Source organism: Hylobates moloch, unplaced genomic scaffold, assembly GCF_009828535.3.
Source record: "Hylobates moloch isolate HMO894 unplaced genomic scaffold, HMol_V3 SCAFFOLD_4, whole genome shotgun sequence".
Taxonomy (NCBI): Eukaryota; Metazoa; Chordata; class Mammalia; order Primates; family Hylobatidae; genus Hylobates; species Hylobates moloch.
In genome coordinates this window covers 48,328,975-48,355,193 of record NW_026652279.1, presented here as the reverse complement: position 1 = coordinate 48,355,193, position 26,219 = coordinate 48,328,975, and the positions used below count along the sequence as shown (strand labels likewise).

At 38.1% G+C, this 26,219-nt stretch overlaps 2 protein-coding genes across 10 annotated transcripts in view; both read right to left on the bottom strand.

Moving 5' to 3' along the window:
* The window catches only part of CFAP44 (cilia and flagella associated protein 44), a 154,661-nt gene extending 147,788 nt beyond the window's left edge, over nucleotides 1–6,873 (bottom strand). For 2 of the 3 annotated variants that reach the window (XM_058437495.1, XM_058437496.1), the window contains exon 1: nucleotides 6,763–6,873. The gene's annotated coding sequence lies outside the window, so the exon portion shown is untranslated. Of the gene's footprint in view, nucleotides 1–211; nucleotides 304–6,762 lie in introns of those variants that run through there. The other variant, XM_032150163.2, reaches the window with a different exon arrangement.
* Nucleotides 6,874–8,168: 1,295 nt separating this feature from the next.
* The window catches only part of SPICE1 (spindle and centriole associated protein 1), a 102,767-nt gene continuing 84,716 nt past the window's right edge, over nucleotides 8,169–26,219 (bottom strand). For all 7 annotated transcript variants that reach the window (XM_058437501.1, XM_032150155.2, XM_032150156.2 and 4 more), the window contains exons 13-18: nucleotides 25,996–26,217; nucleotides 19,157–19,641; nucleotides 15,845–16,025; nucleotides 13,558–13,660; nucleotides 12,053–12,140; nucleotides 8,169–10,824 (exon numbers count right to left, since the gene is read on the bottom strand). In XM_058437501.1, the coding sequence (XP_058293484.1) occupies nucleotides 10,771–10,824; nucleotides 12,053–12,140; nucleotides 13,558–13,660; nucleotides 15,845–16,025; nucleotides 19,157–19,641; nucleotides 25,996–26,217 (1,133 nt within the window). In that variant the 3' untranslated portion in view covers nucleotides 8,169–10,770. The remainder of the gene's footprint in view (nucleotides 10,825–12,052; nucleotides 12,141–13,557; nucleotides 13,661–15,844; nucleotides 16,026–19,156; nucleotides 19,642–25,995; nucleotides 26,218–26,219) is intronic.

Sequence of the window (26,219 nt, the reverse complement as noted above, 5' to 3'; positions counted from 1 at the left end):
TATACTAAACACCCCATGTTTCCTCAACATTCTTCTATGATACGCCTGGAAAGCGGAATGGAACACTAGTTCTATTTGGATCAGATTTATAGTTAGATTAGGGTTTGAATCCCAGTACTGACATATAACTAGCTAACTAAACTTTACAAGAATTCCCCAAATGTAATGAGAATGAAGAAAAAACTTTTTATAAGCCTGCTATGAGAGTTACTTAAACTGCCACACTGTTATATCTTCCTGGTCTCTGAAGATAGACTGGTATGCCTAAAGCAGATATGGTACACTACATGATCAAAGGACAAAGGAGAGTGTAGTATGATGACTGTCTCCCTTCAACTGGGCACTAGGGTTCATTCCATGTTTTCCTGCAGTGACATCATAATGATGCCTTCTTTTGGTATGGGGGATAATAGTACATTGTCTAAACATTTGTATTATAAACTATGATCAAGAAAGATATAGATCGAGCTCAGTGGCTCATGCCTGTAATCCTGGCAGTTTGGCAGGCTGAGGCAGGAGGACTGCTTGAGACCAGGAGCTCGAGACCAACATGAGAAACATAGCAAGACCCCGCCTGTATTAGTTTGTTCTCACACTGCTAATAAAGGCATACCTGAGAATGGGTAATTTATAAAGGAAAGAGGCTTAACTGACTCACAGTTCTGCATGGCTAGGGAGGCCTCAGGACACTTATAATCATAGCAGAAGGGGAAGCAAACACCTCTTTTCTTCACATGATGGCAGCAAGGAGAAGTGCAGAGCGAAGGGGAAGAAAACCCCTTATAAAACCATCAGATTTTGTGAGAACTCACTTACTATCACAAGAACAGGATGAGGTAACTGCCCCTATGATTCAGTTACCTCCCACCGGGTCCCTCCCATGATACATGGGGATTATGGGAACTATAATTACGATGGGATTTGAGTGGGGACACAGCCAAACTGTCTCTAAAAAAAATTTAAAATGACCAGGCATAGTGAGGTATGCCTGTAGTCCCAGCTACTCAGGAGGCTGAGGCAGGAGGATCACTTGAGCCCAGGAGTTTGAGGCTGCAGTGAGCTAGGATAGCACCACTGCACTCCAGCCTGAGTGACACAGCCAGACTCTGCTTCTAAAATTAAAAAAAAAAAAAAAAAGATATGGTCTAACGCGATACTCATGTTGTTAAATTTTGTATTTTGTACTTTGGAGGCATTCTTCTGGGTTACAAAAATAATGTTTTAGTTTTTAAAAAGTGTATGTACGTGTGTGTGTGTGTGTTTTCCTTTCCTTTCTTTTTTTAGTTTTGAATCTTCCTTCCTCTCTCTATCCATCCCTTCTTCCTTTTCTCCTTCCCTTCCTTCCTCTTTCCTTCCACCTAATTGTAGAATACATACCTTTTGGGTTTTATGGAGGGGGTGGGGTTAGGAATCAAACAATAAAAACCTTTAAGTAGCAAAATCTTTTAAAATTCACATTCTGTAATTCAGTATATTTTCTATTCCCTCCAGTTTTGGACACACAGGCTTAATTTCTATGTTACTCTATAGTGAGTAACTGTTTTTGTAAAAAAAAATTATGCAGCCAATTCAATTATCACAGAGCTTGGTTATAAATGACCACATACTGTGGGTAAAATTGTTTAGATAGATATACACACACCTAAATACTATTTTCTCCCTTGCTGTCATAATTTAAGTCAATTTAATTCTTAAAACTATTGACCATATTATTATGCTAGGCATTGCAGAGGATACAAAGGTGAGCAATATACAGTCTCTGACCTCAATGTATAATTCAAGATGAAGAAATTAACAATTCTCTTTCAAAATAGTTTCAGAATAAACTTATCTTCTAAATCACTGATTCAGATCCATCAGAGGTTGACCAAAACAAGGATGGTCTGACAGTCGTGACTGAAGTGACTATGATTGATCGATAATGATTTCTTTGATAAAAATCAACATTTAAAGTATTGGAAAGAAACTAAAGTACTCCCTAAGTTTCCATGATGCAGGTCCCAAATGAGTGAAGGCAAGGCAGTTCCTGGGTTTTCCACCAAAATCGAACTTATATTCTACTGCTGCTAATCAATTGATAACTAAATGAAAATTTTTGGTCTGTGAGTTTCAATAGCACTTTTTTCTGTAAGTAGGTACTGTTTTAGTTTTCCATTGCTGCCATATAAATTACCAGATATTTAGCAGCCTAAGTGACATCCACTCATTATTTCACAGTTTTGTGGGTCAAAAGTCCAGGCCAAGTGTGACTCAGCTAGCTCTCTGCTTAGAGTTTCAGGAGGTTGTTAAGGTGTTGGCAGTGCTGCCTTCACTTTCAGAGGCTCTGAGGAAGAATCTACTTCTGGGCTCATTCAAGCTGCTGGCAGAATTCAGCCCCATGTGGCTGTGGAACAGTGGTCCCTGCTTTTTTGCTGGCTGTTGCCCAAGAGTCCTTCTAAGTTCCAGAGGCCACTCACATTCCTTGACTTATGGTGCCCTTTAAAGCCAGGAATAATGGGTCAAGTTCCTCCTAGTGATTTGAATCTCATGATTTTCTTTCTTGCTATCATAAGCCTCATGACTTCATGAGATCACTTTCTACTTTTCTGTTTCTGAATACATTTATTTTTAACATACTATAACTGAACGTTAACTGGATATAGATTCTAATAAAAAGAGCCCATAATTTATTCATAAGATAATCATAAGGTGGGTAAAAAACAATTATGGTAACTAAAGCACTCTGAAAACAAGAGTTGAACCACAACAAAAGGTAAGCTGGTATCAAGACAAAAGCACCACACTTTATTCTGTGCTATCCTAAACAATATATTCCCCAAATGGCTAATACTACCATGTAATAAACTTTCACATTACAAACCCCAGTTAATGTCAGGTTGTGTACAATGTGGAAGAAAATACTGGAACCCAAGGAATTTGCCCGGTGTTCTGATGTAGCAATACCGGACAATAAATACTATTCCTAGCTTTCGTGGGTCATAAAAGGTAACTGAAGAACCTGTAAAAAGCAGTGGAGCAGGTCAGGTGGGAGAGACTCCCGTTCTCCTGGAGATTATCAGTATAACTGGTAAGGTAGAATAAGGTATTTTTGGTTTTGGGGGGGGGGTTTGTTTGTTTGTTTTGTTTTAATAAAAGGGATTGGGAAGCTACATTGTAACCTGTGGAGACTTTGGAGCCAGAGAGACTTGGGTTCACATCTCTGCTTGCCCAAGAAACAAGTTCCTTAACCTCTTGATCCTTTAATATGTAAAATGGGGGTGATTTGGTAGAGTTGTTGTAAATATTAAATGAGATCTTTCATATATAGAGTTCTCAACTTTGGCTGCACTTCAGAATCACTTGGAAAACTTAAAAACGTACTATTAACAGGGTCTCACTCTCCAGATAATTCTTTCACACAATCAGGCATAAGAACTGGTTAGGAATCATGAGTTTATATAAAACACCTACTAGGCACTCAGAAATGGCAGTTGTTTTTACTATACTCCTAGATATTCTCTTTGACACATGTAGAGTTCAATAAACAAAATCATGGAGTCTTCACAGTTGAAAGAGGACTTTAGTTTAACTTCCTACCCCATGCAGGTCGCACATCTCAACATCCACCCCAGCACTGTCAGAAAAGCAGTCTAGTGTGTTGGCCAGGGCTGAGAACACTGGCTACAGACTCAGTCTGACTAGGTTTAAATCTTGGCTCATCCTCTTCCTGGTTGTGAGGTGTTAACCAAGTATTTAACGACTGTGTGCCTCAGTATTTCCATCTTTAAAATGCAGCACCTACTGGATAAGGTTGTTCTGAGTCAACACAGGAAAGCTCTAAGAATGATACATGACAGTCAATATGTAAAATGGTTGCAGGATGAATTTATTGATATATTCCTGAATAAATGAAAGAACAAGATTGTCAGTCAGCTTCAATTTAAATATTTCAGGTAAGAGGGTGAGCACATTCTGTTCATGCTCAGCTCTAGTTCTTAGTACATTTTATATTAAGCTGAAATCTGCCTCCCTGCAACTGGGATCCATTTGACCCTTGTTTTTTCTTCTGAGAACACACAGAACAAGTTTTTCTGTGTACTTCAACCATTCAAATAATTGTAGTTGGCTCTCATTTCTCTCCAGATCTTCTCTTTTCCCAGAGAAAGTATCCCAATTCTTTCAATTATTCCTCAATGACATGTTTCCAACTTTTCTTTACCACCCTGATAGCTCAAGAAGTTAACTCCCAATGCATCATATACACTTCCTAATTTTATATGTTCTTTGTAGGATCTGGACACTTACCAGAAGAAAGGAACTACCAATTCATCTATTGGGGACATTCATTGTATTCCTTTAAGGCAGTCTAAGTTTGGGTTCTAGACCATGTTCTACCTTCTGTCAGTAAACTAGCTAGGTTTGGGAGTCTATTTGCAGGACTAGCATAAATTTCCTTTCATTAGATCCCGGCTTATTGGTAAAGCCTATGGCCAATTCTTTGGCCAATTCTCTTAACTAACTCATTATGTAGACTGTGCAGTTTTGAGTTGTGAAAGTTGTCAGAATTAGAATGGAGTCACCAGTGTTAAGAAAGAACCCTGACAAATAGAGCTGGGGAAGGCTATGAAGAATGGGTTCTCACCCTTGTATGCTAGATAACTATCCCAAAAGACTGCAAAGACCACAGCCTTGCACAAAAGCCATCACAACCTTACACATAAAAAAATTACTTCTACAAGGACATCTGCCCAACAATTGCCTGTCCAACCTCAGACTAGCATCACACTTATTGTTGATCTTTGTAGCCAAGGATAATTATCTCAAAGTAATTATGTAGTCTTTTTAATTTTTCCTTTAAAAACCTTTGTTTTCCTTTCCTCCCTGAATACACATATAGTTTACCATGGCACACATATTCCATTGCAATGCCTTACTGCTGAATAAACATCATCTTCTTTTAGAAAGCCTCTCTCTGTATGTTATTTAGGTTGACAGGGTCAACCCTAAGGAAGTACAAAGAAAAAGGGAAAATAATAGTATACATTGATGCAGAGGAGTGTGTTGCTAGAAGGTTGGCTGGATGCCAGACAGAGTGCTCTCTAAGGTGACATTACTCTGATTCATTCACCAGAGTCCAGGTTCTGGTCCTCATGCTCACAAGCTCACTCAATCCCAACAGTGTGCCAGAGGTGGTTATTTAAGAGTCACAGTGACTGATGTATAAAACAGGCTCTCGGTTTTTACTTTGCAATGTGAAATACAGCTGTGGAGAAAAAAAGTAATAGCTTGTCTTTTTTAATGTTTACTATGTGTCAGGCATAGTTCTAAGAAATTGTACACATATTATCGTATAATTCTCAAAACGACCCTATGAGGTAGGTACCATTATTATTTTATTTATTTATTGAGATGGAGTCTTGCTCTGTCACCCAGGCTGGAGTGCGGTGGTGCGATCTCAGCTCACTGCAACCTCCACCTCCCGGGTTCAAGCGATTCTCGTGTCTCAGCCTCCCGAGTAGCTGGGATTACAGGCGCACACTACCTCGCCCGGCTAATTTTTGTATTTTTAGTAGATGGGTTTCCCCATGTTGGCCAGACTGGTCTCGAACTCCTGACCTCAGGTGATCTACCCACCTCCGCCTCCCAAAGTGCTGGGATTACAGGCGTGAGCCACCGTGCACAGCCTATTATTACTATTTTTGAGACAAAGTCTTGCTATCCATTATTATTATTGTCATTATTTTACAGAAGAGAAAGCAGCACATTTACTCTGAATCCGTTCCTCTCACCCAATTCATGTAAATGATTTACAAGTCCTGTTACTAAGTGTCCAGTGATTAAGCCTTTTGAATTCCTCCCCTCCCTTCATTCCCTACTGTCCCTGCTGTCCCTCTGTAGTTCGTCCTCATTGTGTCTCACCTCTACCATTATCGTACCGTCATACTTTGTCTTCCCTTCTGTAATCCATTTTCTACACTATCGCTTGTATTTCTAAAACACAGCTTTTAATGTGTCACTCTTGCTTAAAACCTCTAATGGTTCATCACTGCCATCAAATAAGAGCTCAGATTCCTCGGTCTGGTGTAAAGGTCCCTTGTCAGAGGGTCTGTAGCTTATTGCAGCCCAGCTACAGTCACACTCTCTCTCCCTAGCCTCCTTAGCCCCTTCTCCTCTCAAAGGTTTTCATCAGTACGCACCCTTAGCAACTCATGATTGATTGGACACACTGAGCAGCACACATGTATGCGACTGTCTTTACCTATTATACAATAAATATTTATGTGCACCTACTATGTGCCATGCATGTGCTAAGCACTTTACTTATCCTATTTAATAATAATAACAAGAACTCCATGAGGTCACATTATCACCTTTCTTTCTGGAGATGAGGAAGCCGAAGTGCAGAGGGCCCAGCGTGCCAAGCGTCGCACCCAGCTGAGCGCAGGGCGGGTGCCTCGCTGGAGCGGGGAGCCCTAGCACTTTCCTAGCAGACTCGCTGCTGCTCTGACTAAGCCGTGCTCCTGCTGCCTGGCTGGCTTCTGCCCGGTCAGACTGACAGGGTCTCGCAAGCAGGAACCGTGCACACAGTGTCTAGCTCCGAGCCTGAGAATACTCGAGGCTTCAAAAGTTTGCTGAGCTACCGCAGGGAGGTGGTTATCTAAGAGTCACAGTGACTGATGTCCAGCCTGAGAGAAGCCCAGGTGGGGTTCACTGCCCTCTGAATCACAAACAGATTTAAGGGGGAGGGTGTGGAAACTGCCGGCTGCTGAGGTCCAAACTCACCGAAGGTACTGACCGCCTCGGCTCCTCTCCTCACAGCGTCTGCCGGAGGCCTCCGTTTACTCCCGTTACCGAGGCAACACCATCCCTCTTCCAGGGAGGCGGAACCAGGACCGGACGTGGGGCGCATGCGCGGCCAGCGTCCAGCTTTCTGGGACACCCAGCGGCGGTGACGTCGGGAACCCAGTACCTATCCGCCCTCTGGTCGGGCCTTTTCCGCCTCATGACACTGGTTCAAAGCCAAACACAAAAGCCCGACGAGTTTATCATCCTCTAAAGGACGTCATGTAGATAATTAAATGACATGAATACCGTCGAAGATACCTGCCCGATATTCCAAAATAGCCCAACGGAGCCCTGATCGCGGCGTTCCTGTGTTGAGGTTTTAACTTCGATTTTAAGAGGGGTCCTGGGAGATAGTAGGCAGCTTGCCGGCAACATCAACAACAACAATACATTGTGGGATTTTTGTTATTTTTAAAACTATATTATCTCTGTTGGCTTTTAAGAGTAAATCAGGTTTTATGTTGTGGGTTTCTTGGTCGCAGCGCTCTGGGCACAAAAGTACAGGCCTCCCTTGACAGATTTCTAGGTTTGGCAGTTTGTTCAACCTCTCTGTAGTACTGTGGTCATACTGTTTTTTAAAGTATCTAGCCTAACGTTATTAGTTACCAAATACTGTTTTAAAATGGTCATTCCAATATGTGACAAAGGACTTTGTATACAGAATGTATAAAGAACTCTTTTTTTTTTTTTTTCAGCAAAACAACATGGCACATGGATACATATGTAACAAACCTGCACATTGTGCACATATACCCTAAAACCTAAAGTATAATTTTAAAAAACCACAAAAAAAAATAGAACTCTTATAATTCAATAAGAAAAAACCACCCTATTTCTTAAATGGGCAAAAGATTTGAATACTTCACCAAATCAGATATATGTATGGCCAATAAGCACATGGAAAGATGCTTAACAGTAGTCATAAGGGAAATACAAACCACAATACACATAACTCCCCATCCACGCGAAGGGGTAAAACTTCAAAGATTGCCAACACCAAATGCAGAAGGATATGGAGCAACTGGAACTCGCACACACTGCTGTTGGGAATGTAAAATGGCATAACCACTTTGGAAAACTATTTGAGAGGTTTCTTCAAAAGTTAAACATACACAAAGTCATTCCACATCCAAGATAGTCTAGAGACTTGGGCAAAGTGGTTGCCTAGGACTTAGTGAGATGCACTGGAAAGAGACACAAGGAATCTTAGAAATGATAGAAATGCTGTGTCTTAATTGTGGTGGTAATTTCATGGGTATATACAACTGCCAAAAGTCAATAAACTGTTCTCTTTAAATATATGTCATTTATTATATATAAATTATGTGTCAATAAAATTGGCAAGAAAAAATTGCTATAATATAATTTGTGTTTATTAGTTTCCACAATGTTACACAAATACCATGCATTTATTTGCAATACTGAAATGTCCTCTTTAATCGAGATTTTCCAGGGCTTAAAAAAACAGATGATTATCCTTGGTATTACTTATTAAATGGTATATCTAGGTGCCAGAAAAGATAGAAAACATAGGGTAAACTTAATTTTAAATAGCATGTTAGTTATACTTTCAAATCATATGCCCAGCATGTTTTCTTTCAACCTCTAGACATCTTTTCAGGTGAAATACCTCTAAATTTCAAGCACTGTGTGCAATTGTTAATCTGAGAAAGATACAATAAATTCACTATACAAGGTCTTAAAAAATGGAAACATGGGGGAAATAGTGTATTTATTTATACACACAAAAAAATTTGGCAGTGATCATTACTGAGTGTTGTGAGCCAAGCTCTGATCTCAGCCCATTGACATACACTTGCCTCACTTAATCCTCACAAGCCTCCAGGGAAGACATTATGTCTGACTTTCAAATGGGAAAGATGAGATTAATTTGTCCAAAGTACACAGCTCAAGTGGCAGAAATGGCATTTGAGGCAAGATTTCTGGTTTCAGTACTTGCATCCTTAGCTACTATACTGTATTAGTTCCCAAAAATTAGGAGAAATCCAGTAACTGCAAGAAAGAGCTTCAAGTCTTGGCTTACCTCTTACAAGCACTCTGTCATTAGACAACTTTCTTCACCTCTAGGGATCAGTTTCCTCATCTGTAAAGGTGCTGGGAGAGGACGACGCATTTACATACCTCTAATTGATAGGGCTACTATGAGATTCAAATGAGATAATGGTGATACTGCAGCTTATAGTACAGTGTCTGCCACAGTAATGGCTCAATAAGGAACAGCTATTCTTATTATTATGCTGCTTCCATACTACACACACTGTAAAACAGGTTTACTCTCCATCAAGAGGCAGCACAGCATAGGCTTTGGAGAAAGACTGCCTATGTTCCCATTCTAGTGCCACCACGCCCTAGTTGTGTGACCTTGAGAAAATACCTCCTTGTACCTGTTTCCTCATCTGCAAAATGAGGATAATAGTACCTATATCATAAGGTGTCATGAAGCACATAAAGTGGCTACAATAGTGCCTAGTATGTATTAACAGTTAACTATTAAATTCTGCTAACCAAAACAATTTTGTTTACAGCATAAGAATGATTATATCATAACTGTGGATGTTGTTATCAATCCAATATCTCTGCCAACCTGTAATTTGGAAAACTGTAAATTTCAAGTTGAGCAAGTTATTAGCAGCTTTCTGGGGCATACTGGAGAAGTCATATGTTATCGAAATATATGAGTCTAAACAAAAGTAATCTCAGTTTGAATTGCTCACTCAGGTTGAGAATTCCTATCATAGAGCCAGGGAGCAGAGATCATTCAAAAAACAAGTTTAAAATAGAAATCAACATCTCAGAATCAAATGGGTACCCCGGAAAAATCTATCCTGAGCCGGGTGAAGTGGCTCACACCTGTAATCCCGGCACTTTGGGAAACCAAGGCAGGTGGATCATTTGAGGTCAGGGGTTCGAGATCAGCCTGGCCAACATGGTGGAACCCCCGTCTCTACTGAAAATACACAAATTAGCTGGGTGTGGTGGCATGCACCTATAATCCTAGCTACTCAGGAGGCTGAGGCAAGAGGATTGCTTGAACCCGGGAGACTGAGGTTGCAGTGAACCAGATTACACAACTGCACTCCAGCCTAGGCAATAAAGCAAGACTCTGCCTCAAAAAAAAGAAAGAAAGAAAAGAAAAGAAAAGAGAAATCTACCCTGAAAGATCTGCTTAAATTCAGGGCTGGGAAAATTAATAGCAACTTTTTCTATTTAATTGTTTGAAACATTAAATATACCATTAAATCAATGTTACCACATTTAGGCATTTGAACTCTAGAATCATATTTATTTGATTTGCGTTACCATTATTGATGGCATTTTCACATTTAAAAACTACATAAGATTTTATAATAAATGCAACCACTCTTACCTGCTTAAGTAAATATAAACAAACACTCCCAGGCCTATTTTTTTTAAGGCTGTATATTACACTTGATGGAAAAAATGATGAACAGCAATGACTTCCCAAGAAAAAAGAAAGAAAAGTAGGTGTTACATTTTCCTGAAAGCCAGACTCTAATCACACAGAGGAGTTTTATTATAAGTTACATGCAAAGCAAATTAGTTCTTCAGGAAAATAAATAAATAAATGGATCAACTAAGATACACTAAACCTCAAAAAACCCTGAATAAACATAAAGGTAAAAATGTATTAATCAAAAAAAGACCCTTACAATACTTAAGAAAGTATTAAAATATAAAACTTTAACTTCTCTACAGTCAAAATTTCATTCACCGGGAGCTATAGGTCAGCTGGTTGTTGAAAACTTATTTGATAAAGTCAAAAAATAATTGCTTTCTTTCTCTGTTTCATTAGTACTAATTCACAGGATCTTTGTAGGTTTTATCTGAAAGGATATAAAAGTCAGAGCAGGGAAAGGGGAGTAATAAACTATTAAGAACAAACTCAGCGAGACCTGACTTCACTTATGATACATGGGCAGAAAGAGCAAACCAGCCTTCTTCATTCTGTTTCTCAATCTGTTGAACAAAGACACAGAAAAAATTTAGATGGTAATCAGAAACATGAGACTACTCAAGATTTACAGATCATTTAGACCAAGTGCCTAAAACAAAGTCATCCTGTGCCATTGAATGGTACTGGAAATTAAATTGCTATTGGCAATGTTTATTCTCTAACAGAGATACTACCAAATAACTGATTACTTGATCAACAGATCCTCTTACTGATTTAGGAGTCATAATTTTTTTAAGTCCAGTGTTTTATAGATATCATAGGCATAAATTTTTAAAATGATAAAAAGGCAGTTATTTGGTCTTAGTAAATTAAATGTTACTAAATTCCAGGAACTAAGAATAATTTATATAAAATAGCTTACTTTAAAGCTTTTGTAGAACATAAGAAGTAGCAAAGAACAAATCTCCTAGAACTGGACAATTTGGATATCTATCATTCCCCTATCATTTAATATCTTTCCCCTATCATTTAATTTGGGCTATAAGCATGCACTCTTTGATCTAATTACTGAACTCAGTAATAAGAAATGCAAAGATTTTCCCAATGTCAGACACTTGTTGGCTCAAGTCTACAAAATTAATTTTTATAATTTTAAAGATCTCCTCACAATTTACTACAACCACTCAAAGGAACTATATTTTACTGTAGTAGCACGACAGAAAAAATGCCTTCTGTAAAAATTTTGAATATACTGTGAAATGCTTAGCTTCTATACATACCTATGGCACATCAAAATACATGAAGAACACATTAAGACATTTATTTTTCCCTGGTACCATAACCTATCTAACCAATGGCACAGTCAGATATGGCACATAGGGATACAGTGAGAGGAAAAGTGACTGGACCCAGTGCTCTGGCTGTCCCAAACCCCACCCAGGCACAAGGACTAGGGGAACCGATAGCTCAGTAGATCTACAACCCATTCAAGGCACACCTGTGTGTCCTGCCATAATATTTGGGAAGCTCTACCTGAAACCAGTAATTTCTAGTCTTTAAGGACTGTTGAATATCCTATTGAATTTTACCTTATTCCTTAGTTACCCTAGAAAACAGAAGAAGTATATGGCTTGTTTTTCCTAATGAAGGTAAATTAGTATTTGTTTTCTTTTAAGAATATCGTATCAGCTTTAGGATAACAGGAATGATAATTAAGAATGGAAATCACTAAATCAGCCACCTTCTACCCTCACCCCTATATACATTTCACAATTACATTTTAACATGTACCTTTGCTCTTGGATTAAGAGGTGTGAATCTCCCACTTCCTGAGGTGGCATTTAGTGGAGAACAAGAATCACTAGTAGCCCCGGAAGATCTATTTATGAAAAATAAAACAGAGTAAGAGAGTGAGCTATCATTATTAACCTTAAAAGATTATGCAAAAAAATGACAATTTTCAATACTGGCAAGAGCTTGAAAACATATGGCTGACTTAGGTCCAATGATGTAAATTATTTGTAACTTATTTTCACCAACCTGTAAGTCTTTATTTGTTCATTAATAGTGATATGGTTTGGCTGTGTCCCCACCAAAATCTCAACTTGAATTGTATCTCCCAGAATTCCCCCGTGTTGTGGGAGGGACTCATGGGGAGGTAACTGAATCATGGGGGCCGGTCTTTCCATGCTATTCTCGTGATAGTAAATAAGTCTCATGAGATCTGATGGGTTTATCAGGGGTTTCTGCTTTTGCTTCTTCCTCATTTTCTCTTGCTGCCACCATGTTAGAAGTGCCCTTTGCCTCCCACCATGATTTTGAAGCCTCTCCAGCCATGTGAAACTGTAAGTCCAATTAAACCTCTTTTTCTTCCCAATCTCGGTTATGTTTTTATCAGCAACATGAAAATGAACTTTAATTACAATTAAATTGTAATACAAATACAATACAATTAATAATAAATTAATAAATACAATTTAATTTTTACAGCTGTTTTAGGTTTATGGAAAGATGAGTGGAAAGTACAGAGTTCCCACATGCCCCTTAACCCCAACCTCCAACACACACAGTTTCCCCTATTATTAAGATCTTGCATTAGTGTGACAAATCTATTACAATGGATGATCTAATGTTGATATGTTATAATTGACTGACGTTCATAGTTTACATCAGGGTTCACTCTCTGTGTTACACATTCTGTGGGTTTTCACAAATGTATAATGACATGTATCTGCCATTACAATATTATATGGATAAGTTTTCAGTAATAAAGGGAAAAATGAACGTACAGGGATGGGGAAGAAGGTCCAGGTAGTAGAAGAGTAACATGACCTGGAACAGCACAGTACAATAGTAAGGATGCAGAGTAGAGACAGAAAGGCCACGTATGTCCTTAGTGTCACTATTTACCAATCATATGACCCATCTAGACAAATCACCCAATTAGCTCTGAGAGCTTCAGTTTCACTTACTGTGAAGGAGGAAAATACTGTTGGTCAATTCAGCTGTCCTGTCATACATCACTTCCTAATTTTGTAACCCATAAATACTCTACATATGTGTTATCTCACTTTTGTTTTCAGTAGCAAACCCATGCCTTTCTACTTAAAGTTTATTCCTCACTCCCTTTCCCCTCAAAATTCTATTTTCTAATTATTTTACTCTCTTTGCATGAGTCTGTCTCAACCTAAGTCAGATATTGTACACTTCCTTTTTTTACAAAGAGAATAAAATACATACCAAATTCTTTTTTTCTTTTTTTTTTTTTTTAAGTAAATATTCACACTGCAACTTACCTCCTTGTATTTATCCCGCTGACGGGAGAGACAGTACTACATTTTGAGCTTTCTGTGGCTTCTGCTCCTGGAATAGATACCTCAATTGTCCTCTTTGCTCCTTCTAAAATATAAAAATAAATATTAGTTTCATTACCTTTCAATGAAATAAAAATTTCACTCAATTTCCATCTTACTGCAAACTGCACGTTACAAATTTGGTGGTTCTTTCCGTATTTTTTAATCTTAGCCCAAGATACACTTGAGATACTTTTTTTTTTTTTTTTTACTGAACTGTGAGATAAGAAACTTTAGTTACTAGTGTTAATTCAGTAGCATGCCAGTTCATAGAGAGCCAGAATCTTCAGACAAGTGGCATCACGTCAGTTCTGGAGGTGAAAAACAGGAATTAAGAGCTAGCCCTAAAGAACTTGAGATCTTTGTCCAAAAGAGCTTACCTAAAGTTTTCCCAAAAGGAAAAAGAAAATTTCTGAAGTCATTCAGTAAAACTTTAAATCTTTTAACTCGATTACAATATGACTATTACCGAAGACATTAAAGTAGGAGAGGAAAGTTGGCCGAAGAGCTCCATATGGCCAGTAGCAAGTATAATTATGAATATTTCCCATATTTCAGAAGTAGGCAATCAATCAGCATATATTTACTAAGTATTTACTAATGAAAGACTTTATGTTCATCACAGGCAGTTTCACAGAGGCTCCTGGCTTTGTGTGACTTCCTGGCTTTACAAGGTAATAAAACCCTATTTAATTTTACAAAATATTCCTCAGTTACCCTAGAAAACAAAAGAGGTTTTTCATGGCATATGGTTTATTTTTATTTTTATCATTATAGTCCACAGAGGTTTTTTTAAAAATAAATATAAGAATTTTACTTACAAAAAGAATACTTTAGAGATAAATCACTGCACAGGAAAGAATGCAGTTGCAAATCCACAACTTGCTTTGTAACTTGATAAATCACATAACCTCTTTGTGCCTCAGTTTACTTATTTATCAAATAGGTATAATATTAGCCCTGTCTCCTCTTAAAGTGTGTGGAGGACTAAATTATATAACATAAATAAAAGCATATTTTAACCATACAGAAATACTGAAATGGAAGATGTATATTTAAACACAAAATTATTCTTAAGGCTGATCTGCTTTATTTTTCTTCCTTGCACTTAGCACTAACTGATATTATCCCAAATATTGATGTGTTTGTTGCCTGCTCACCTACTCAAATGTTAGAGTATTAAAGCCCACACATGGCAGGCACATAGTACATGTTCGCACATAGTACATGTTCACACATAGTACATGTTCATACATAGTTAATTGATTTATTTATTCTAATCAGAAGTTGTCTCTAGGCTTCATAACTATGAAGAACAGCAGACAAAACTGTCATTTGAGGAAGCCTAGAATAAACAAAGAGAGAGGGCCCTGGGGAAATGCATTACCATCTTTTTCCAGCAATTTCCAAAAGAGTCTGCTTTCTGGGTCTGTATTTCAAAAAGGAAATAATTTCTGAGGGGAAAACTCTTATTGGAAGATATCTTAAAGGTAACCTACCTCAACCAGAAATAAGACATATGAGTCCCCTTCAAACACCAATGTTTGAACATCTCAGAGAACACATCAATTACTGGTATGCGGAGCTTTTTCTATTCCTGATAATTAGAGCCTTCTCTTTTACTGGGCCAAAATCAATCTCTCTGTACTCTTCATGTAGCTCTGTCCCTTGAGGGCCTTTATAATGCAATTTCTGATAAAAAGCAACTTGATACATACTTCGTTTCATCAGTATCTTTTTGAATGTGAATACTATGACAATTTTTTCAGTTACTATTTTATTATTCAGAATCCCCTCTAGCTTTTCACATTCCTAAATGTATAAAAAAATTTAATTGAGTGAAAATGTTTTAACTGTTTTACAGAATAATAACTTGTAATTTGTTGCTGATAAAATTCTAAATTAACATTCAGATATTTCATGCTTAGTTGTAGCATATGACCTAAGTGAACTGTACACTATAATGAATCCCATTTAGATGTAGGATAATTTAGAAACTCAGACACCAAAGATTAACTATAGGCATCATAGGATAGGATGAATCAGGAGATCTGCCTTCTAATCCCATTTCTGTCACTTATCCTGTGAGTTAGGGCTGTTTCTTTCTGTGCAAAATTGAAGGCACCAAAATATACACTCTGGTATTTCTTTTGGGTTAATATAAACTTGCAAAATCAAGAAAAGTGAAAACCTTCATATTTCGTTTTTAAATCATGAATTTGTGACCAACCAGTCCATGCTCTGAGAGGTAACTGAACAGGTGACATTGGTGGAGAAAGATTCAAACCAACAAGTTTCTGCTGCTCTATCAACTGCAGTAGTTTTCCACGAGCCTCCATACTTTGTCGATTCAATTCTGCAATCCGTTCCTCCATACTACCTGGTGTTAGAGACTGTGCTACTGGAAAAGTCTTTGGGAGAAAAAAAAAAAAGTACAAATTGAATACTGAAAAATCCCACAATTTTATTTATTTTTTTTTTTAGACGGAGTCTCACTCTGTCGCCCAGGCTGGAGTGCAGTGGCGTGATCTCGGCTCACTGCAACCTCTGCCTCCCGAGTTCACGCCATTCTCCTGCCTCAGCCTCCCGAGTAGCTGGGACTACAGGCACCCGCCACTACGCCCAGCTAATTTTTTGTATTTTTAGCAGAGACGGAGTTTCACCGTGTTAGCTAGGATGGTCTCCATCTCCTGACCTCGTGATCCACCCGCCTTGATCTCACACAATTTTGACTTACTAATGCCAGCAAGTTAGTATTCATAGCCCTTATTATATATAAATGTGAATAGTGAGCACACAATAGAATTTACAGTCCCTTTATCTAAGCATATATTCTGGGAAAAGCTTTTCTGTATCTCTTAGAATCTGCAGAGCTGCACAAAAGATCACATGAGCAAAGAGACTACTCCAAGTGAGCTGGTCTCTAAGTAAATGCCACACATCTTTGAAGACAGATCTGCGGTTTGACAGATTAGAAAAGAGGATCTGCTATCTTTAAAACAGAAGTTTCTATAATTACAATCTTCAAATATGCACCATTTGGCAAAGATTCTGGGAATCTTGTCACTCCTTCTAACCGTATGTCAGCCTCCCCAGGCCACTTTTGGCCTAAGGTATCTGATTCAAGAATAGTTGGTGATTGGAAAGAAATATGAGAGGTAGGGTAAAAAATAGCCACCCAAAAAATATAGCATAAGTTTAATTTGAAAATCCCCCCCCGAAATGTGCTTATGTCATTCCTAATTATTTCATTATTCCTAATTATGTCATTGCTTCAGTCCTAGTTATTTCATTTCTCTTTGGGAAAAAACAATCCCTAATAAAAATCACTGATTTTTAGCTTATGTCTATTAGTAATAAATAAATAGGAAAATCAGTATGAATTAAAGATCATTTTGTATTTCCAATTAAAACAAAAGAGGGTAGTGAAGACAGAAATATTAGATAGTCCCTTCTAGCTTGATCTATATACTAATTAGAAAAAGAGGCAAGCAAAACATTAGACTCTGCTGTCTTTTTTAAACCAGGAGTTGCCTGTTAACGAATAATCTTCAAAACTACAAATATATAAATGCCTCCCAGTGACTCAAAATTGAGGCAGTTGGTATTTAGTTATATACACCACTACCAGTGGCTGCTCCCTACTAGCAATATTCCTTTCTGGCTCCTCTTCTGCCAGTTCCTTCTGTCTACTACTTCTATGATTCAATACCCATATTGTCCTTATTCCCCATGACCCAGTGCTGACAGAGATGGCCCTTACTCTATGGCCCACCTCACCCTGATCTTCCTCACCAAAGCCCTCTAACCACTATTGTTAAAGGCTTTATGAACACAGCCACCTCAGGAGCTTCTAATCCCCAGTGACAGTGCCCAGCTCCTCCAATCAGAATCTTGACAGGAGCTGCCTTGGCTCTAGAAGGGGTAAAAGAAAGTGTCTACCATCACTGGAACCAGCATTTGGAGCACTTTTATAAACCCTCCCTAGCTGAATTTAGACTTCCTATCTCCCCCAGAAACAACGAAATGAAGGTTTAAGTTATCAGGTTAGCCCACAAAGTTTATTTAACTTACAAAACTCCTGCACTATAAAATGCAGACCTTTGCTACTCAAAGTGTGGTCCTCAGACCAGCAGCACTGGCATCATTTGGGAACTTATTAGAAATGCACAGGTCCCACCCTAGACCTATTCAATCAGAAACCACATTTCAGCAAGATCCCCAGATGATTAATATGCATATTAAAGTCTGGCTTTAATAATCCTTTAAAACGTTATTTCTGGCCAGGTGCAGTAGCTCATGCCTGTAATTCCAGCACTTTGGGAGGCCGAGGCAAACAGATCACGTGTGGTCAGGAGTTCGAGACCAGCCTGGCCAACATGGTGAAACCCCGCCTCTACAAAAAATACAAAAATTGACCAGGTATGGTGGTGAGCACCTGTAATCCCAGCTACTCGGGAGGCTGAGGCAGGAGAATCACTTGAACCCAGGAGGTGGTGGTTGCAGGGAGCCGAGATCACGTCACTGCACTCCAGCCTGAGCAACAGAGTCAGACTCCATCTCAAAAAAACAAAACAGGCTGGGCGCAGTGGCTCATGCCTGTAATTCCAGCACTTTGGGAGGCCGAGGTGGGCAGATCACAAGGTCAGGAGTTCAAGACTAGCCTGACCAACATGGTGAAACCCCATCTCTACTAAAAATACAAAAATTAGCCAGGTATGGTGGTGCATGCCTGTAATCCCAGCTACTCAGGAGGCTGAGGCAGGAGAATCGCTTGAACCCGGGAGGCAGAGGTTGCAGTGAGCCGAGATCACGCCACTGCACTCCAGCCTGGGCAACAGAGCGAGACTCCATCTCAAAAAAAACAAACAAACAAACAAACAAACAAACAAAAAACACAAAACAAAAAAACCACCTCATTTCTATAGGAAAATCCATTCTATGTCCTCAAAAATTAACTACTCATGAGTTGAGGGCCAATACTCTTTTATGAGCCATTTTAAGAATAAAAATATTTTCAATTAACATGTGGCTGTGTGGCAAACGTTCAAGTAATATTAATTCTATATTTTATACTTAAAACTTCATTCCTAACTTAATCTTAGCTTTCCTACACATTTTATCTTTGTCCTATTTTCATTTATATAATTTTCCTTTTATGCTGTCTTGTATGTACAACAGACGGATAAATAACTTGGACCTATTGTATTGAGGACATGCCAAAGCATAAGCCATCTAGCCTCAAAGCTTTCTAAGATCACTTCTGAAAAGAAGTTTCTTTTTTTTTGTTTGTTTTTTTATTATTATACTTTAAGTTTTAGGGTACATGTGCACAAAGTGCAGGTTTGTTACATATGTATACATGTGCCATGTTGGTGTGCTGTACCCATTAACTCATCATTTAGCATTAGGTATATCTCCTAATGCTATCCCTCCCCCCTCCAATACTATGCAGCCAGAAAAGAAGTTTCTTAAGTTGCCCAAGCTAAAGTTTCTATTTAAATTCCTATATGTCCCTAATCAATCCTTAAATGGTACTCACAGAAGTCATGTCACTTGCACTTTCCTGTTTGTTCAACTCCCGGAGTCCATCCCCTTGCTCTCCTCTGGGCTCAATAATATTATTCATATGTGCCTTGATAGCTGAATTCTGCAATGTCAAATCAGCAATTCGTGTCATTATGTCCTTTCTTTGTATTAATGACTCATTTGTTCTCAGCTGCTGCCCATCTCCCAGTACTGGGAGCTCTTCTGAGAATGTGGGGCTTCTTGACTGTTGAGTGTTGGAATGGGAATTGCAGAGGGGCTGTGAGAGGTTAACAAAAGGAGCCTGAGTTTTGTTCTCCAAATCTTCTCCCATATGAGAGACTCTCCATCTCTGAGTGAAGAGACGATTCTCTTCACTTGAATTCTGAATGTCTGTATCAATAGGTAAGGTCTTCTCTTCCCAATTTTGTTCCTTCTCAATTATTTCCACAGTTGGAGGAAGTCGTGGAGCAGGACGAGTTTGAACAGTCCTTCTCAATACTATAGATAAGAATTTAAAAATAACAAACATGTATTATTTTCCCATAGATTGGAACTATACTCATTTCATTAGCCCACCATGGTAGTTAGAAAAGTATTTCAGTAGAAGGGTTTGGCTTCTGAATGCTTAAACTATTTTCAGCAGAGAACACACCAGCAATGCCACCTCTCGTAATCAAGTACAGAGACTTTTTATATTCCTTAAAGCATTTGTCAGTACCCTTGTGAAAAACCATCTGTCAAGTTCGCATTTTAACACATACATTAACTCACATCTGAGAATCTTGGGGAATGAGGAAGTGGGTATAAGTACCCAATTTAAACAGCAGATAGCCAGGAAAGGCGTCTCTGAGGAAGTAAAATTTTTAAATGATTACATATGTAATAGGAACTAGAGCAAAGGACATTACAGGCAGAAACAACAACATATGTGAAGGCTCAAAAAACAGGAAAGAGCAAAGATATGAGGCCAGCCTACCTGTAGCATAGCAACAAGGAGAGAACCGGAAAAGCAGGAGATTAGAGACGTGTGCAGTGGCCATTTCTGGCAAAGCCTTTTAGACCATGTTAAACGTTTTGTAATTTAATCTAAGAGCAATGAAAACCTAGAGAAGGTCTGGCAATGATTTGATTTACATTTCTTAAATGCTGTGGATAATTGGAGGATAGCAGAAATGGAAGCAGAAAATCCAGGAAACAATTGCAATAGTCTAGAAGAAAGATGATAGTAGCTTTGACTAAGGTATATTGGCATTAGAGATGATAAGAAGTAAATAAATGTGAGAAATATTTTGTCAAAGAACTGAAAGTAATGAACTAGAAATGGGGAGTGAGAAAAACACACAGATCAAGATGACACATATTTTGAGTAGATGGTGATCACATTTACAGATATGTTGAAGGCAAGAGGACAGACTTAGGGGAAGGAGGGCTTATCAAGAACTTAAAGTGCCCTATGATTCATCTGTGTATCCATCCAAGCAGATGGATACATGGGTTTAAAAATCAAGAGAGACATCTGGGCTAAGATATAAAACTGAAAGTCACTGACATTTAGAAGGTATCAGAAGCCACGAGAATGAGTGAGATTATCCAGAGAGAAGAGTAGAGGGAGAAGAGAAACCAGTATCAAGACATGTAGGGTCAGGTAAAGGAGGGAAAAGCCAGCAAAGCAGACTAAAATGGAGCAGTCAGAAAGATATGGAAAATATTACACCAACATGGCATCGAGGAAACAAAGTGGTTAATTGTGCATAATACCACTGTCAGACCTGGAAAGATAAGGACAGAAAAATGTACCCTGGACTTAGTAACAGGGAGGCCACTGGAGCCCTTAGCAAGAGTAGTTTGGGTGGAATGTCCTAATTAAAAGGAGGGATGCTTCTAGTTCAAGACTACAGACTGAGCACACATTTATCTCACCTCCTTTCATTGACAGCAAGGGCATATAAAAGGAAATAAACCCATAATCAGTAAAGAGAATAGTCTGGGAAGAGAATCATTAGCAAACAAGATATTTCAGCAAATCTCTGGAAGCCTGGGAGTAGATGGAAAGTATGTGAAAGAGTACAATTGAGCAGAAACCATACTCCAGAATACATATACATTAGAAGGAAATGACAGGTGAAAGCCAGAATTTGGTGGGGGGACCCTGAAAAGGCTACAGCCACAAAGCTGACAGGTACAGAGGAAGAAAGTGAGAAGTAGAACTGAAATCTGAGGAATTATTTGAAAATTTGTCTACTATATACTTTTGCCAGTCAAGCTGCTGCACACCACTTCCCTGAACCATTTCTAAGCAAAAATCAAAGACGGAAACAGCAAATGTGACAGCCTCAAGTGAATGGCTGGATCCTACTTACACACTCTAAAAGGAAGCCCATAGTTAGCAAATCATGCCCATATACACCAAGAAACCACATAAGGGAAAGTCTACTGGGAAAACAGACCTAGACTTATCTATAGCACAGAAGAGAAAATGTATGACAGCTACCTATAATATTCAACTTATTCATTCTTAAACACAAACGAACAACAGAAGAAAACCAGCAGCACAAAAGAAAAAAGCCAAGACAGGTAAATAGAACAGATCAAGAAGAAAAGAAAATTCAGGTACAGAAGAAAATGGAAGAGAATTCATAATAGAATTCTAACCAGTATCCTCAGAAGAGTTTCTGGAAGATACTGCATTCATAGTAAGTGTCAATGAAAAAAGGACAATCAGACAAGTAAGGGCTCTTGCTTGGAAATTAAAAATACAATTGACAATATTTTAAAAATCCTAAAGATAGGCTTGAATATAAAGTGAAAAAATCTTCCAGAATATAAGAAGGAAGATATAAGGCCAAATACATAAGAAGATCCCAACGATCAACATAAAATTTCCCCAAACTGAAGAAAGTCATATGTCTTCAGACTGAAAAGTCCAACTAGTGTGTCTCACAGTGCAAGAAGGTAAAAACCCATATTTAGACATACTTTGTGCAATTTCAGGATAAAAACAAGAGATCCTAAAAGCTTTCTCAGAAAAAACAAGTATGTCCAATATAAAGAAATAAAAGACATCTTATTATCAGACATCTCAACTGAACACTGAATACTAGAAACCAGTGGAATAATGCCTTTAACTTCTCAGGAAAAAGAACTACTGACCTAGAATTCTTTAGCCACATTATCGATCAATCAAGTGTAAGAGAAAAATGAAAACATCTTCAGATTTTCAAGAACTCAGAGTTTACCTTGTATACGCTTTTTCTGATTATTTCTTTCAGAAAATTGTGAAAGAAAACCAAATAATAAGAAATAGAGTCCAGGAAACAGGTGATCCAATCCAGGTGTGCAATGATACCAAGTCCCAGGATGAGATCTATGCAGAAGGCCCAGCAAGCAATCAGTGAAGGCTGCAGCAGGTTTAAAGGGCTTTGAGAAGGTGTCTCTGGGGTGAAAGCAGATTCCACGCCACAGACAGTATGACTAAAGGACTTGAAGATACAGTGAAAGCATATTATTCTTTTGTCAACAAGAAAGTAAAAGCAATTTGAAAGTCTACACGAAGCAAAAACTGTACAAGAAAGTCACAGTATAAATGTATAGCAAACTAAAAGAGTCTGAGCTCTCATAACATGAAATAAGAATTCACTTTGATTTTCATAAGAACTTTTTCCTTTGCTTGGCACAAGGACTGGCAGTAACAATGGATTCAAAAAGAAAATGTAATGGTTATTTATTTGCTTTCACTTTTCAATATGTATATAGACAAGACACAGAAAACATAGTTGTAATGGAAGAGGTTAATGAAATCAAACTTAATAATGTGAAAGGGAAGGTATAATTAACTGAAGGTGGGAGGTAGAAAACAGAGGAGAAGCAGAAGGGAAGAGACACTAGTATTCTATGTAGTGGAAGTCAAGAAATACTATCTAAAGTTAAAAAAGAAATAGAAAGTATTTAAAACGACAAAAAAATTAAAAATAAAAACAGAACTATCCAGAGTAGAGAAGGGGGGTAGGTGTTATTGTGAATTACACTCTCTTCTTTCATAGGGAGAGTCTATAATTACTGTGTAGAGTTGGTATCTCAAGAAAAGAGATGCAAAAATATTTTATATTAATTACAGAGACAATTACCTAATAAAAATGGAATTGGGATAAAACTGACTGCCTTTAGGGGTATGTACTGTGAAAGTTGTCAGAATCAAAATGGAGTCATTTGGCTGGGCGCGGTGGCTCACTCCTATACTACCAGCACTTTGCAAGGCCGAGGTCGGCAGATCACCTGAGGTCAGGAGTTCAAGATGAGCCTGGCCAACATAGTGAAACTCAGTCTGTACTAATAATACATATTTTAAAAATTAGCCAGCCGTGATGGTGCACGGCTGTAATCCCACCTACTCAGGAGGCTGAGGCAGGAGAATAGCTTCAACCCAGGAGGCAGAGGTTGCAGTGAGCTGAGACGGCACCATTGCACTCCAGCCTGGGCGACAAGAGCGAAACTCCATCTCAAAAGAAAAAAAATTCAGACATTTGTGTCAGAGCGCAAGTGACTTTGATAAGTGGAGCCTTAAAAAGCCAGGAAGGAAGGGTTCTCATGCACATATGACTGATAACAACAACTGTTCAAGAGACTTCAAAAACCAGAACCTTGCACAAAGGCCACCACAATCTTACACAAAAAATAATTCTGCGAGGACATCTACCCAACAACTGCCTGTCCAACCTTAGACTGATGCCACCCTTGTTATTGATCCTTGTAGCCAAGGATAGTTATCTCAAAACAACTTAAATAATCCTCCTCATTTCCCCTTTAAAAACTCTTGTCTTCCTTTACTTCCCTGAATATGCCCACCATATTCCCACTGCAATTCTCAATCTCAAATAAATATCAGTTTCTTTTAGAGAGCCTTTCTCTAGGTTAAATTGACAGTACTTTTTTAAAAACCATATACAAATATGAATTAGAATGAACACTTTAAAATAAGGAATGAATGGGACATCAGAAAATGAAATGAAACTGCACACAAATACACACACACACACTACTCGTTGAAGAAGCATGGCTGTAAAGAAAAGCAGAAATAAATCAATAGCTAGAGGAAAATATTTATGATAGGAAATTCTACAGCAATATTGTCCAATATGGCAGCCTCTAGCCATACGTGGCTATTCAAATTTAAGTTAACTAAAATTAAATAAAATTTAAAATTCAGTTTCTCGGTCACTTATCAGGTGCTCACTAGCCCCATGCAGCCAGTTGCCACCACTCTGGATGGAACAGATACAGAACATTTTCATCAACCCAGAAAATTCTATTAGACAAAGCTATCCTAAAAGAGAACTGAATGCTGATGAAGGGCCCTATGTATCACCCATTTTCATCTGCATGTTCTGTTTAACTGAATAATTCTTTATATGTGAGTATTCCAAACAATGCTTGAAAAATATAATAAAGCATCACCAATTCAAATACGTATTCACAAGCAGCTGTCTGCACATTATAAAATAAATGGGCAGTTATTTTAAATACAGACTTGCTGAAGACACTAACAAAATGTTGTCTATAGCAATCCCTGACAAATTTGCTTTAACACGCATTTAGTACGGTTGTGATCAGAGTAAATATATTTATTGTAACTGAAACCCTCTGAAGAGGAAATACTGAATCATACAATGATAGAGCTGGAAGGAACATTAAAGATAAAGAAATGTCTTCTCATTTCATAGATGGAAAAACTTAGGTCTAGAAAAGGTAAACTATCTGAGCCTCATGCCTCACAGCTAGTCAACGATAAATGGGCCAAGATACCAGCACTTCTGACTCTCGGCCCGGCACTGTCACCACTGCACCACACTGATCTGACGAATGCTACATCTGCATTATAAATACCAAAACAGAATTTTTAATAGCAAGGATTTGCCATTTTCTTTAACCCCTGGCCTTCTTTGTGTCCTTTATTGGAAACATACATCAAAGTACAGAAAATTGCACAAAATTTGTATGTCCCAATAATAATAAACAGTTATTTTTCTGTTCTCCTATGTAAAAATTTAAAAAAAGTCAAAGAAATAAAAATTCAGGCTAATCAGACCTGAATAATATTTTTCAAAAAACTTTGGAAGAGAGTTTAAGATGGTTCTTTTTTTGACTAAAGACCTCTTTAAAAATGAAATAAAAACAATAGCTCCAGAAAAAATGTACATGGGGACAAATAAATTTAATCTTCCCAACAATGAGGTAGTCCATGGAACTTCTGAAGACCATTCATGAACCCTAAGTTAAGAATCTCTGAGCTAAGAATAATACATTCTTAACATGTTTATTCAAAACTCTACCTGTGAGCTGCAAGAGTAACTCTAAAGCTATTTTTAATTGCCCATTAACTTTTATTATAAAATTCCCTCAACTAACTCAGCTGAAAAACTTTTGATGAGAAACAGGTGAATATAATGACCAGCTGTCACTTACAAGACCCTTAAAGTCACAGTTCTCACCTTTCCTTAGTCTAACTTTCATTACTCTTTGGAGTATAATCTCCTGCTTCTAACTCTTTGAAATGCTCCTGGACCACAGGCACAAAAGGGATTCCCCTTACTCTGCATCTTAATGCTAAGGACTCTGATCTTTTGATCTGAGTTTAATACAATGTTTAATAAAATAGATATACAATAAAATTAATTAAATGTCACACATGACCACAGGTATGATACACATAGCATGAAAATTCTTCCTTCAGCCTAAAGGCTATGTGTGGTAATCAGTGTCTTTTTCAATTCTGTTTCTCATGTAATGGTGAAAGTAATACATTGCACAAATGAAACATAAAAAACAACTTTCATGTGACTTTAGAAGAAGACTTACCGTCCTGAAGAGGAGAGAATTTTAAGTTGCTCTTCTGCCTGGGTGGTGTTAACAATACAGCTGGCTCAAAAATATGTGCTGGAAAATTCTTGGCCAGATTCATGTTATCTGGAGGGTCTGGCACCTGAGACAGTTTAACAGGCAACTCTTCCTGTGGGAATTCAACCACTTCCTCTCTGAACATCAATGGCACTGAGACATTGGCATTTACAACTGGACCCTCT